The sequence below is a fragment of the Dipodomys spectabilis genome, unplaced genomic scaffold (assembly GCF_019054845.1).
Source record: "Dipodomys spectabilis isolate Male_0828 unplaced genomic scaffold, ASM1905484v1 ptg000302l, whole genome shotgun sequence".
Classification (NCBI taxonomy): Eukaryota; Metazoa; Chordata; class Mammalia; order Rodentia; family Heteromyidae; genus Dipodomys; species Dipodomys spectabilis.
The window spans coordinates 524645-538254 of NW_024870979.1; the positions used below are offsets into that span (position 1 = coordinate 524645).

Below are 13610 nucleotides of genomic sequence, written 5' to 3' on the forward strand. Positions count from 1 at the left end.
CACCCCTTGTGGGACCCAGACCCTCACCAGAAGAAGGAGGTCCCCCAATCGGAGCTGTCATCACCCTGCTTCTGCGCCCGGACGGTCAGGTCAAAGCAGGAGCTGTCGTTGGGCCAGGAGAAATAAAACACGCCCGAGCTGAGGATTTTCCTCAAGGCGAGGAGGCGATCCTCCTCCCGGGCTTCTTCCTGCAGAGGGTGGAACTCGATGGCTGTGATCTTGTAGATTTCTGCATCTGGGATTCTGCCCACGGACGCGCAGCCCGTCACCAGCACCAGGAAGCTCAGGGAGGTGCCACCTGCATGGGAGGTCACACACTGAGCTGAAGGCCCTGCGCTCAGGGGTCACTTGCCACAACCCCAACCCTAACCAGATGTCTAACCTGGGGCCTTCCTGGGGCCTGCCACCTAAGCTGGGCGAGGTGCACAGCCAGGGGCAGGAGCTCATTAGATATGGGGTTTCTCACCCAACACAGTGGGTGGTGGGCACAACTGGGATGCTGAGACCCCTGAACCCACCCCAAGTGGACACCCAGGGCCCTGTGATCCCCGCTCCTCACTATTGGCCAGCCCTGCCTCAGCCCTAGCCAGGGTCCCACATGGCAGCCACAGGCATGGTATCCCCATTCTCCTCTGATCTCCGTGGCCACCTGGGCCTGGCACCGGAAGGGAAACTCCATCTGGGACCTCTCCTCTGCCCCGCCCCCCAAACATATGATGGACATTTCGAGGCTCTGCCACTCCTCAAACCACTTGTTCCCATGACTGTGGCTTTGCCGAGATCTCCTCCCCCGCCACCCCCCACCAAAGCTGACCGTCCCGTGTCATCTGCCCAACAGAGCCTCACCAGAGGCCCCTTTCCCTCCCCCACCCCAGTTCTGTCCTCATGGGCCCCAAGACAAAGTTCCCAGCCTCCTACCTTCTAGAACAGCCTCCGCCCTCCCGTCACTGTACAAACTCCTCCTCCCCGACCCACCACAACACCTCCTCCAAGAAGCCTTCCCCGGTCTCCTGAGATACAGTTGAGGGTCCCTCTGTGTGACGAGAGCCCCCTGCCAGGCCACATCGCCTGCAGTCACAGCCTGGGCCTCCTCCCTGGCACACGGGGATGTCTGGGGGCGGGCCTCTGCCTGGAGCACAGGTCCCCTCCAGTGTCTGGGAAGCATTTCCTACGTGAATTCCTGGAGGGTCAGCCGCGCCAGCAGGCTCCCGAGGGACAGTGACACGGCGCCTGCAGGACCACTTCCGCCACACAATGCTGTAGCAATGCTGTGCCCACGGGCAGCAAGACAGCAGCTCCTTGGACCCACACAAAGGGGCAGTGCCAGCAAGAACGGCTCCAGGTGGTCAGCCTGTGATTCCATCCCCAAACCACTGCAGGACAACCTAAGATGAAGCGTGGCGCTCAGGCAGCGCTGGGTCAGGGCTGAGCTTCCCGGCTGGGCAGGTGAGGCCAACACCTCGCCGTCCTCAGGCTCAGGTGGGCAGACGGTCCCGCGATCTTGGCTGGACCGACTTCCCTGGCGCGCGCCTGCCTCAAGCTCAATGCTGGGAAAAGTGGCGTTCAGCCACGTTTCCTCGTGTGGCCACAGGGCAGCCCTGGCTGGGCCAGGCTGGGAGGCTCAGGAGGGGCCTGGAAGTGTTGCCTTCTGTCCTTCCATAGGAGCCGGAACATGGATTTCTAGTCCCACTCCCTCACCAGCTTCTGCGTGGGGCCAAGTCCCTGGCAGGAATCCCAGGCTGCTTAAGAAGGCATAGGCTGGCTGCCTGGGGGAGGCCGGGGAGGGCGTGTGGCGGTGAAGAAAGGGAAGGGGAGGGGTGAGAGATCACCCCCTGGTGGGCACACCTGGGACAGCCTTCACCTACATGGACTTCATCTTCTAACAACCCCGCGGGGATGGATGGATGGCTGTCAGCCCAGTTTACGAAGGGGGCAGCAGCCACAGGAGGTTAGGTAGCCTGCCCACATGATGGGGTGGAGGTGCCCTAGGTCTGAACCTGTTCTGGGGCTACCGTACCACCAGGCTGTGGCCCAAGCCGAGTCTGGCTCCCGCACTGTCACCAGCTCTCAGAGGACAGTACCACCCTGTCTTCTAGAGCCATCACGAGGACACACACAAGTGGGGTCCCCAGGGAAGCTGAGTCACTGGGCTGGGCTGGAACAGAGCTGTGAACCTGGGGCTTCGCCGAAAGGCCACACTCCACCTGGCCTTGAAGTCAGCAGTGTTCAGTTACCACTCATTGTCCTCTAGAGGGCTGTGGCCAGCCAGTGCCCCGGCTGTCACATTCACATGCTGGCGTCCCCACCCATGAGGAGGCCCGTGGAGGTGAGGCAGCCTACTGCCCCGGACACAAAGGGAGACAGCGTGGTGGGGGAACAGCTCCGGTGCCATAAAGTTACATCAGCTCCTATACATCCCTGAATCCACATCCCTGCCAGAGGCAAAAATCAATCATGTCTGCATGTTCCAAAAGGTGCCAGCTCTGACTGTAAGGCCTGCCTGTAAGCTGTTCCCCTGGGCCTGGAAGTTACCCTGCAAAGAGAAGATTTGGGACTGGAGGACAGAACAGAAGCTTCCAGACTTCTGCTTCAGTATGTGCCAAGCTGGGGAGCAGCCATGCCAAGCTCCTCCTCCTCTGAGTTAGTAAATTAAGGCCTTACTCCACACATAGAGCAGAGCAGAGCGTGACTCAGTGTGGGCCAGCACCTCACGTGCCCAGCACTCTGGGGATCTGGAGGTCAGGAAGACCCTGCAGGGGATAAGCCTGCTCCAACCCCAGACGTCACTGACCCCAAAGAAGCCAGTGTTGGAGGGCAGCTGGAGGTGTTAGTGAGTTCCAGCCCAGTTTCTTCCCTGACACCAATCTTCACCTGAACCCTCTGGGCCTGTTGTCTTTACTGAAAAGGGGCACAGAAATGTGTTACCACATTAGCTTATTCTCAGGAGGAAAGAAGTGAACCCTTGGCACAAAATGATGTTTAATAAATGCGATCTGAATGGGGCGCTGGTGGCTTGTAGCTGTAGTCCTAGCTACTAAGGAGGCTGAGATCTGAGGATCACAGTTTAAAGCCAGCCAGGGCAAGAAAGTATGAGACTCTTTATTTCCAAAGAACTAGCAAAAACAAAAAAAGAAAAGAGCCAGAAATGGAGGTATGGCTGCAGAGCACCAGACGTGGTAAAAAGTGAGAGAGAGAAAGATACATACATACATACATAGAGTGCATCCTGTCATGATATGCCAGGTTTTTTCCCTAAACATGTCCTATTTGGAAATGATTATAATCATCATAGCTCAGCAAATAACAGAAAGACCCAGAAAAGCAGTGGCCAGCACATGAGCACTGTTTTGTTTTTTGACACGCACAGGAGTTTCACATGCAGGGTTCAGGAAAAGGCCCAAGGGCTGAGTCTGGACACCCCACAGCCATTCCCCACAGGAACGTGACCCACGCTTGTCTACTCCACAGCCCTGTCACCACGCGGGACCAGGTTCAAGCAGGTGCGCCTGGGTGAGGAGGAAGGGCAGGGTGGCTGCAGAACAGAGAGCCCTGGGGAGAGGCTGGAGGCTACGAACGCTGCCGCAGAGGTGGCTAGCCGTACCTGGCTCGGCCTGGGAGGCGCAGGGAAGCCCACCTCTTCCGGTGAGTTCTCTCCCTCCCATCAGACCGCTTGTTCAGACGCAGTTTCCTTTCTTGTCCCTCACACCCACGCAGCGTTGGTGGCTCTTCTCCCCTGGCTAGCAAGCCCCAGGCCCGCCCCTCCTCCTTCCCAGCCTGTCCAGGAGTCCCGTGTGATGCCCCAGGCTCCGGTCTACACGCTGCACCCCTTAGAATGAGCACAGATCCCTGGCAAACAACAAACAACCCTTCCCCCACAGCAGACTCTGGGAAAACAGGTGTGGAGGGCAAACAGCGCAGGTGCATGCTTCTGGGTCCACATCTGCCTCCTCTCAGATCGGTGAGAGCCCCATGCCTCCCTGGCGGAAGAGCAGGTGAGAGACAGAAAAAGATATCACCTCGGCCCCGCCCCCAAACCAACCATGAGACACGGGGGGGGGGGGGGGGGGGGGGGGCGCGGAGGTGATGACTACTCACCGGAGTCTAACCTGAGCTCCCCCAGGCAGCCGTAAGCATCGGTGAGCTTGCCATACTGCCCTCTGATGACTTCCTTCTCTTCCGGAGCTGGGGGAGAAGCAGAGAGAGCGCTCGAGAGGCATCAGTGAGCCCCCACCCTTTCATTCACAGGCGCTTGCCAATCTGGCTCCCACCCACTCGAAAAAGGAAACACACAGACAATAGCTCAGCCCACAAACCCCATGAGTGGAGGCTTCACTGGATGGCAGCGCAGAGCTGCAAGAATTCAGAGCTTCCAGTCAAGGCTTGTTCGTAGGAAGTGCCCACGGCTCCCAGAGGGCTAGGAAAGGGGAGCCCCAGGGCCCAGGCTCCAGCTTCTGGCCGGGAACAGGCTCCTTGGCCTGGCCTGGCTCCTCACATCCCACTGCTGATGCACAGAAACAGGGTGAGCACTGTAAGCCCTGTAAGCCCTGCACGAGGTCTTCCTGTTAGCACCCTGGGCTTCATCCTGGAAGTCCAGGGATCTGCGTCCACCAGGTGGGGGCTCTGCAGGAGGCGGTGACCCAGGCAGGGGGCCAGTGAGTCCTAAGCTGCAGACTGCCCACTGGAGGGACACACCCACATTAAGGCACAGTGTGAAGGAGAAGCTTTCAAAACAGACAAGCTAAGTGGATGTGGAAGTCGGAAGGAGTGACCCAGGTTTAGCCTGGAGCTGACTTGGCCCACGATCCTCCTGTTTAGACCTCCTGGACGCGGAACACCACAGCAGCCTGCACTCAGGTCTTACTATTCTCTGCACAAGGTCCCTAGTGACTACCACAAGTCCCCAGTCACCGCCTTCACACTCAGATCACTGGATAAGCGCTCTGTTCACGTGCTTCCGTTTAAAGCACACCTTGCTGATGCACTCTCGCCGTACTCATGGCCAACAGTACGGTAACTCACAGCTGAATAAAGTATGTCAAACACAAGGTTGTTTGGTTGTTGTTTTTCCCGTTAGGCTCACCCAGCCTTCTTTGCACTTGGCCATATAGGACCACACTAAACAGGAAAACCAACAACCACTACCCCCAAACAGGAAAAAGGGGCACTGGATAAACCCTTGCACATGGTATGAGCCAGGAAGGCAGCAGCGTCTGGCATACCTCAGCTCGGAACATGTGTGCTGGGGGAGACGGAAACTTCCACCGCTCTGTCCATGCCCACAGATGACACAGCAGTTAAGTTTGTCATGCATGTTGATCATGGGGCGAGGACACATTTTAGAGTAATTATTAAGTACAGAATGTACAAATCATGAAGAAGATCCACTGAGGCGGAGTCGAGAGTGTGGCAAAGTCTACCAGGAGTCCTGTGAGTAAAGTAGCCACTGGGTGGGGTGGGAGGGGGCACTTTTGAGATCCTATCTAAACATAACTGGAGTAAAAGGGCTGGAGATGTGACTCAAGTGGTACAGCACCTGCCTTGCAAGTGTAAAGTCCTAAATTCAAAGCCTAATACCACCAAAAAAGGTTAATAACTAGATCAATAAATTAAATTTCCCACAAAATTTAACTGGATTAAAAAAAGAAACAAAAACAGGAGAAATCAGAGTAGCCTAGAGATGATGAAGGAAATCATAGGAAATTCTGAGCATCCATAATCCCGGGATCCTGACAGCTAAGCATACTTACTGGAGGGACTTGTTACTTCAAACAAAGCCCTTATGGAGCTAGGGTCTCAGCACTGCTCAGACAAGGCCTGGTAGTCCCAGGCTGGCCTTTGCTGTCGACCTGCCCCTCCTGGTGGAAGGGGTGGTAGTTACCACAGCACAAAAGCTTAAAATGATGCAGCTGGAGACTTTAAACAACACAAACGTGTTCTTCCAGTGCTTCAGTCCCAAGTCTGCAATGAGAGCGGCGTGCTAGCTAAGCTGAAGGTGTGAGTGCCACCGCACTCCCCCTGGAGGCTGCAAGGCAGAATGCATTTCCCCGTCATTTCCAGCAGCTGTGGCTGCTTGCCCTCCCCGACTCGGAGTCCCTACTTTCCCCTCCGGCCCTGCCCTGCATCCATCTTCACATCTCTCTCCCTCTCCCATCTCCCTCTTGCATCTTTAGGGGCCCTGTGAGTGCATTGGACCCAGTCAGACAGGCCACGATGCCACCTAATACTTCTTCCAGCATCTGCCTGCAGCCTCAGGCACAGCAGGAGGTGCATCGCATCTCCCACACAGAGGAGGCCTCCAGTATCTGCTCCCAGGCACTGGGGAGTTACTGTGGAGGAACTAGGGAGAGGAGCGGTCTTCAGGGGAGGGGGCTGAAGAAATGCCTACCATGAGGCTTGAGGGCCCTTCTTGCCAGCCGCACATTGCCCAAGAAAGGGGGGGGGAGGAGTTCTTATAAAAGAGCTGATGAATACAATAAAATAATGTTGACACGAGTGACCTCAATTCAGCCCTAGAGGCTTCGCAGCACCTTCACCCAGACCCTAAGCGTTACAGGTGTCTCTGTTTACCTTAAAACAAAGATGTCTCTGTGCATTCTCCGTGCCAATAGCTGAGCAAATAAAACCAAACCAGGAAACTGCTAAACAAAGTGACAGGGTCCAGACTTCACTTCAGGGGTGGGAACGTGGCTGTGGGAAAAGCCAAACTCACCCCTGACCCAATGAGCTCAGACAGGATTAGACATGATGTCCCCTGCCACCAGATAAATTAAATAAACCCAAGTGGAAAACGCTTTCCCACCTCCAAACTTAAAAAAAAAAAACAAAAACAACAAACATAAAACTCCCCGGGCCACCTGGCCATATCCTATTCCTGTAAATGATTGGCCCCAGTGAAAACATCCTTATCAGTATACTGTGGGATAACCCCGACTTCAGGGTAGAGGTGCAGCCAGGGCACCCGCTGGCCCTGCAAGGTTCACCCTTCCTGAGGAAGTCCCCTGCCCTCATATGACAGCAGTCGCCCTGAAGCTAGATAAACGAGGAAAATGAGGTATGGTCAGCTAACAGCAAAGACAGGAGACATTTCTTCATACGCTTCCCTTAAGATCAAGGGACCAAAGTCATTTAGGTAAAAATAAAACAGGATAAGGCAGGCACCGGTGGCTCACGTCTGTCATCCTAGCTACTCAGGAGGCTGAGATCTGAGAATCGCGGTTCAAATCCCAGCCCAGGCAGGAAAGTCCATGAGACTCTTATCTCCAATTAACCATTCAGAAAACCGGAAGTGGCGCTGTGGCTCAAGCGGTAGAGTGCTCGCCTTGAGCTGAAGAGCTGAGGGACAGCGCCCAGGCTGAGTTCAAGCGCCACAACCAACAGAAAAAGAAAAAAAGAAAAGGAAAGGAAAAGAAAGAAACAGGATAACCTGAGGAAAATGAGGCCTGGTGAAGTCAATCCAGAAATGCAGTATTTAGAAACACAGAAGTGCCAGCTTTACTTCAAAGATAGACCACAGGATACTCCCTTCCTGAGGATGCTTCCTCACCCCAAGAATGAACACCTGTCTCACAGGATGTATGCCTTCCTGAGAAAAAATGCTTCCCCAAAATACAGATAGCAGGGCACCTCCTTATCTCAAGGATAAGGATCTGTTTTATGCAGGATGCATTCTCACCTGGAAACTCAGAAGGTAACAGCAGGTGTGATTACAGCAAAGATAAAGCACTTATCTTTACATAACTTTGAAACCAGACCCCTTCCTTTACCATATAAACACCCCTATCTCCCTATGAGAGCACCCACACTCTTGCTAGAGTATGTCCCTGCCCTTCTGTGTGTTTGTCTGCTTTTTGTCGGTCTGCTTGCCTGCTTGTTTACTTAATAAAGCTGTGCCGAGTCTTCTTACTATTGTGACTTGTCCAGAAGTTCTTTTTTTTTTTTGGGTCTGGAGGGGCCTGAACTCTGGGCCTGGGCACTGTCCCTCAGCTCTTCAGCTCAAGGCTAGCGCTCTACCACTTGAGCCACAGCGCCACTTCCAGCTTTTTTTCTTTTTGCTTATGTGGTACTGGGGAATCGAACCCAGGGCCTCATGCATGCAAGGCAAGCGCTCTACCACTGAGCCATCTTCCCAGCCCCTTGTCCAGAAATTCTTATTCAAGGACCCTAAGCAAAGAATTCCTATCTTTGGAAGAAAACTTCACCTCTGTCTGGTGACAACCCAATTTAGAGCTCACACTGTGCTGCCACAGCGACAACCACCCTATTTCCAAATCAGGTTCTATTGGGTCTTGCCATGGATCTCAGGCTGGCCTTGAACCCACTGCACTGCTCAGACTGACTTGGAATCCATGATGCTCCTGCCTCAGCCTCCTGAGATATGGGACCACAGCCATGTACCACCATACCGGGATGAGTGAGCTGTCATCTCCACACCTGGACTGTATCTTAAAGACCTCCCAAAAGCCCGTGCACTGGGGGCATGGTCCCCCAACAGCAGTGCTGTTGGCAGGTGGTAGAAATGTCAGGAAGTGAGCCTTAGTTGGAGGAAGCAGGTCTTTGTGGGGCTGTCCATGGGGGCAGAGCAAAACCCCAGGCCCTTCTGCTTCTCTGTGCTCCCTGGCTGCCATGAGTGAGCCACCTCCCCCACCACACACTCCAGCCACAGGTGCCAGCTGGCTGCAGGCCGAAATCCAACAGGGCCAAGTGATGTGGACCAAGAGCTTTGAAACTATGAGCCAAAACAAACCCTTGCTCCTTTAAGTCAATTTCTCCCAGGCAGGCACAAAACTAACATAGGTCCCATTCTAAGCTTCTGGGGCAAAAACAGCATATCTTTCCGCAGGAGCTAATGCAGCCCCCGCATTAAGGCTTGGATTCCTTGCAGACGCCTCCCCAGACAGCTTCTTTTTTCCTCAATGCCTCACCTCCACATCTCCTGGAGTCCCCATGCACCCCACCTCCAGGCTGCGGTGCCCTAGCCCTCACACTGCCCCTCCCCTACCGCCAATGCCAGGTCGATCACCTCACACCCAGCTTGCCCCTATCAGCTGCAGTCTCACAAGTAGGTCTGAAGGAAGGGGAAAGCCTTTTGCTCTCCAAACTGAAGGTCACAGGCCATGCACTTGCACACATAAGGAACACTCGAGCAAAGCCGCCAGGGGAAGGGGTCTGGATGACAGGGCACCCACACGCCCCGGGCTGTCAGCCAGCTGCCACCAGGTAGGCATGCCTGGCAGGGCACCCTTAAGGTTTCAATGACCTCTCTTGATTTCGGTGACCTCCTGAGGTTTCAGTGTTGGCAGTCAATCTCCCCCCTTACTGTCAAGCACCATGGATTGGATGGACTTCTGCGGGCCTCAGACTTCTGCCAGACAAGAGCCTCTACTGGCTATAGAACTCTGCGGGTCCAGGTCTCTCCTGGAGGCACACATTACAGGTGGTACGCTTCTGCCTCTCCTTAATGTCTCCATGAACAGGCTTTCCCATCGTCCCCTCAATCCCATAGCTTTTGTTGCATGGACAAGGGATGGGCTTGTTTCCTTCTCGCTGGCTGAGAATGTCTGGCCTGATTTTCAGGGGAGAGGGGGGAGCTCTTTTATTTTCTCAGCCCTCTTCCTGCTCTGGGGTTCAGCCAGCCCTCACCAAACACATGTCTCAGTGCTGACTATGGTTGAACATTTTAAGCACTGGGTTCCCCACAACCCACCCACCTCCCACCCTCCGGAACCATCCATCAACTGCACCAGAGGGAGCGGAGCCCAGGTAATACATCTCTATGTTTGCCTCTGGAAGGTTCTGGAAAAGATGTTATCACTTGAGTGGAGCAGAAACAAGTCAGTCTCTGCTGCTGGCAGGTGGTCTGCCCTGGGTTTTTAGCTGTTCTCTTTGCACAAGATCCTCACTGCTGAATCCCGAATCCCGTCTTTCCTGGAGCCCAAGGTGATTGCAAAGTGAGGCCTTGACTGCTCAGATCCAAGGGCACAGACGTCAAGGGAGGGGCTGCGGGCTCAGCCGTCACCCTGCTTCTAGTTCACTCAGGCTGCATAAAGGCATCTTACACTCGGACGATCTAGGCAAGCGAGCACCAGGGTGGTAGCATGGAAATGCTGAGAAGCGGGTAAATGCAGAGGCAGACTGCAAGCAGACAATGTCTGTCTATCCATCTCCTTAACGGAAATTTCCAAAGAAAAGCAGATCAGTGGATCAAGTCTATGTCCCCACATCACCATGTACCATCCCCCGCCCATTGCTGTCGGTCCTCCAAACCCAGTTCACTAAGTCTCCACGCACTCCCCGAGCTCTTAGATCTGCTGGGTTTCCAGCTAACAGCATCCAATGATTGGCTCCACCCCAAGCTACTGAGTCAGACACTCTGGGCTTGAGACTCCAAAACCTGCATTCTCACAGCCTTCCTTCAGGAAGAGCGTAATACAGCCAGAGCTTCGACAACTGTGAAAACCTCCACCTGCGCCCACCATCTGGAGAACTTCAGTGAGCAGTTCTGAAAGACAAGGACTCTGTACCAATCAGAAGCACAGCTAGACACCAGTGGCTCACGCCTGTAATCCTAGCTACTCAGGAGGCTGAGATCTGAGGATCATTGTTCAAAGCCAGCCTGGGCAAAAAAGTCTGTGACACTTTTATCACCAATTGACCACCAAAAAGCCACAAGTGGAGCGATGGCTCAAGCGACAGAGCACTGTTAGGTGGGGGTCGTTAGAGTACTTGACCACGTGCATCCCACCTTAACTCTGTCTCCTGAAGCAGGAGCAGGAAATGTTTTTCTCTTTTCCATTTCTCCCTACTTTAACCCTGTTTTACTACAATAAATCCTCACTAAAACTTTTATCTTGTGAGACTCTTATTGAGAAACACCTTGAGATGCTTTTCGGGAGAGGATGTCAAGGACCTGTGATTTTGCGTGGGAGCTGGGAAGCGGAGGGAAGCCCTCATCCTCTCTCTGGTGACAGGAGGCAGCTCAGTGGGGGCCGGCTGGTCACAGCACCGTGAGTACGTGAGCGCAGGGCTCTGAGGACAGAAGACAGGATGGGCCCCACTCACAGGAGGGACTAAAACATAGGGGGCAGAGACAGGGTGGCACTGGCTTCTGGCACAGAACTGGAGGGTCAGGGCACTGCAAAGTGGCCTGGATGGCGTCAGAATACAGGGCAGAGTTGTGGAAACCAGGGGGAGAAGGCATTTCCGGAACTCAAGTGTCCAGGAGGACAGAGGCCCCTGCTGTGCCCATGACATGAAGACTGGGGTCGCCTTGGGGAATACTGGCGGTGAAAGAGGAACAGCTCTAGCAGCACCAAAAGTCTGTATATGTGGGGGAGACCGTGGAGATGAAGACAGGGCGGCTCCAAGGAACCTGTGCGCATGTGTGCGTCAGTTTGCGTGTAAGTGTGCCTGTGCAACACACATGCGTCCAGGACAGAGGAAAGGGGAGGTTTTTGGACAAAGATGTGCAATCAAAAGATTTCTCTGAGGCGGTCATTGCCACCAAGCTGGTGTGCTGGGAAATCGGTGTGGGGAGCTGGGGTGGTGCTCTTCTGGGAGAAGCTGGCCTGCCCAGCGTGGGAGATGCTATTTGACGCGCAATCCACAGTGCTGTGCAGGGCAGCCTCGTGGGGAACTGAGGTGTGGCAGAAGGAGTTTGGAGCCGGTGGAAAGGTCTATCTTTTTTTATTTTTTTCTTTTTTGTCGGTTATAGGGCTTGAACTCTGGGCCTGGGCACTGTCCCTCAGCTCTTCAGCTCAAGGCTAGCGCTCTACCACTTGATCCACAGCGCCACTTCCGGTTTCCTGGTAGTTTATTGAAGATAGGAGTCTCATGGACTTTCCTGCCCGGGCTGGCTTTGAACTGCGATCCTCAGATCTCAGCCTCCTAAGTAACTAGGATTACAGGCACCTGGATGGAAAGGTCCATCTTGAAGGCTTCTCAGTCAGTGCAATGAGGATTGAGGCCACCAGCGGGGGAGGGGGAGGGGAAGCTCCGAAGCCTGACTTTGATGGGGACCTAGAGATCCTAAACTTGCAACTAGACCATCTGCACAATAGAGGGACACCTCCAGAAACTTCCAGCTGCTGAATCAGGACAGAAGACATAGAAGTGAACCAGATCGCTCAGCCAAGTGGGTAGGACACAGCCATAGCAGGGAGGAAGGGAGGAACAGGTGTGGCACAGGACCGAGAAAGGAGACGGCCCAGTGAAGAAAAGCCACCACTTGTCCAGCTCTAGGGGCTGGGGACAGGGGAGGAGACTTGCCCCAAGCAGAGCAAAGGGGGCAGGTATTCTCTTCAGGACAGCTGGGGCAGAGCTGGCCTGGGAGCCATCAGCCAGCATCTACCCTCAGAAGAACTGGGCCCGGCAGGCTGTGGTCCTGGGTGTAAGGTCCGCTCCTGGATGGCTAGCAGACTCCACCCTCCTCGCAGCAAAGTCTCCACCCAGTACCTGCATTACCTAGGCAACTGGGACACCTGGAAGAGGTCACATCTGCATCCGCTGAGGTCACATCTGAATTTGATGTGGCCACACCTTTCCCCGCCCATACCCTAGATAAGGGCAAGCCCTGGCCCAGACTCTCTCTTTTTTCTCTCTCTGTTCATTTCTAGCTCTTGCTCTTCTAGCTCTCTTGCTCTTGCTCTTCTTTTCTAGCTCTCTCTGCTCTCTCTGTGCTCTAGCTCTTTCCTCTCTCTTTCCCAGCCACGTGGAGTGCCAACCTTGCCTGGTCCCAGCAGGTCTACTGAATAAACCTACCCCTTACCTGAATACCACGTGCGTGCTGGTGCAGTTTTTACTCGGCTACCTCTTTTTAAAAACCTAACATAAATGGTGCCGTGACTCGGATAAAGGCTTATAGTCAGGAAAGCTGGGATTTCTGTTTTTTTCCTCTTTTTTCTTTTTTTGTTCTTCCCTTTTTGCTCTGAGGAATACCCACAGTTCTGACGGCCTTTTGCGAACCAGTCTGTCTGCGGCGGAATCAGTGCATCGATACCATTGCTGCCTTCACATTCACGTCCACACCACTTCTCTACTCTGGTGAGTGAAACTACTCTACGGCTCTCTGTTACTCAGTCTCTGTCCAGACGTGGCGCCACGCCAGAGAGCTCCTACGGCCTTTAGCTGAAAGGCCGGTCACCTCTGCAGCCGAGGACGCTTGGCTTTGGGGGCTTGGCCATTTCTCTCTAGAGGGCTCTGGGGGAAGTCGGGACGCCGCTTCTGCCTGGTCAGCTCTCCTTCACTCACCAGACTGACTCTACTCATTTAATGGGGTGCTATGAATCACGCCTGAGCCGTGAAACCCCTTTGAAATGTCTCCTGCGCTCCCTGGAAAGCCAGAGAGCCTCATTTTTATGCCATTCTCAGAAGTACAGTTTTTGCTACTGCAATGGTAAATGATCAGAAGTCTGTTTACTTTCGGGCTCTCTTTGCTCTCTCTCTGCCATTCATGGGCAAGTTTCTACCCTTTTTTTTCTACAACTTTTTGGCTTGTGCCCTGAAGAGTGCGACGCAGGCTGGGTCCCAGGGACCCCCCTCTAGGTTCCCTCTCAAAGGCTAGCCAATGTAGGCTTGATCTATTTGTTCAGGCTTTCTTTGCATTTTTTCAGAAA

The 13610-nt window shown here is 54.1% G+C and overlaps 1 protein-coding gene across 2 annotated transcripts in view; it reads right to left on the bottom strand.

Annotated features, from left to right (window-relative positions):
• The window catches only part of Synj2 (synaptojanin 2), an 85691-nt gene that overhangs the window by 54010 nt on the left and 18071 nt on the right, over positions 1-13610 (bottom strand). For both annotated transcript variants that reach the window (XM_042702071.1, XM_042702070.1), the window contains exons 2-3: positions 4096-4182; positions 28-298 (exon numbers count right to left, since the gene is read on the bottom strand). In XM_042702071.1, coding sequence (XP_042558005.1) covers positions 28-298; positions 4096-4182 — 358 coding nt within the window. The remainder of the gene's footprint in view (positions 1-27; positions 299-4095; positions 4183-13610) is intronic.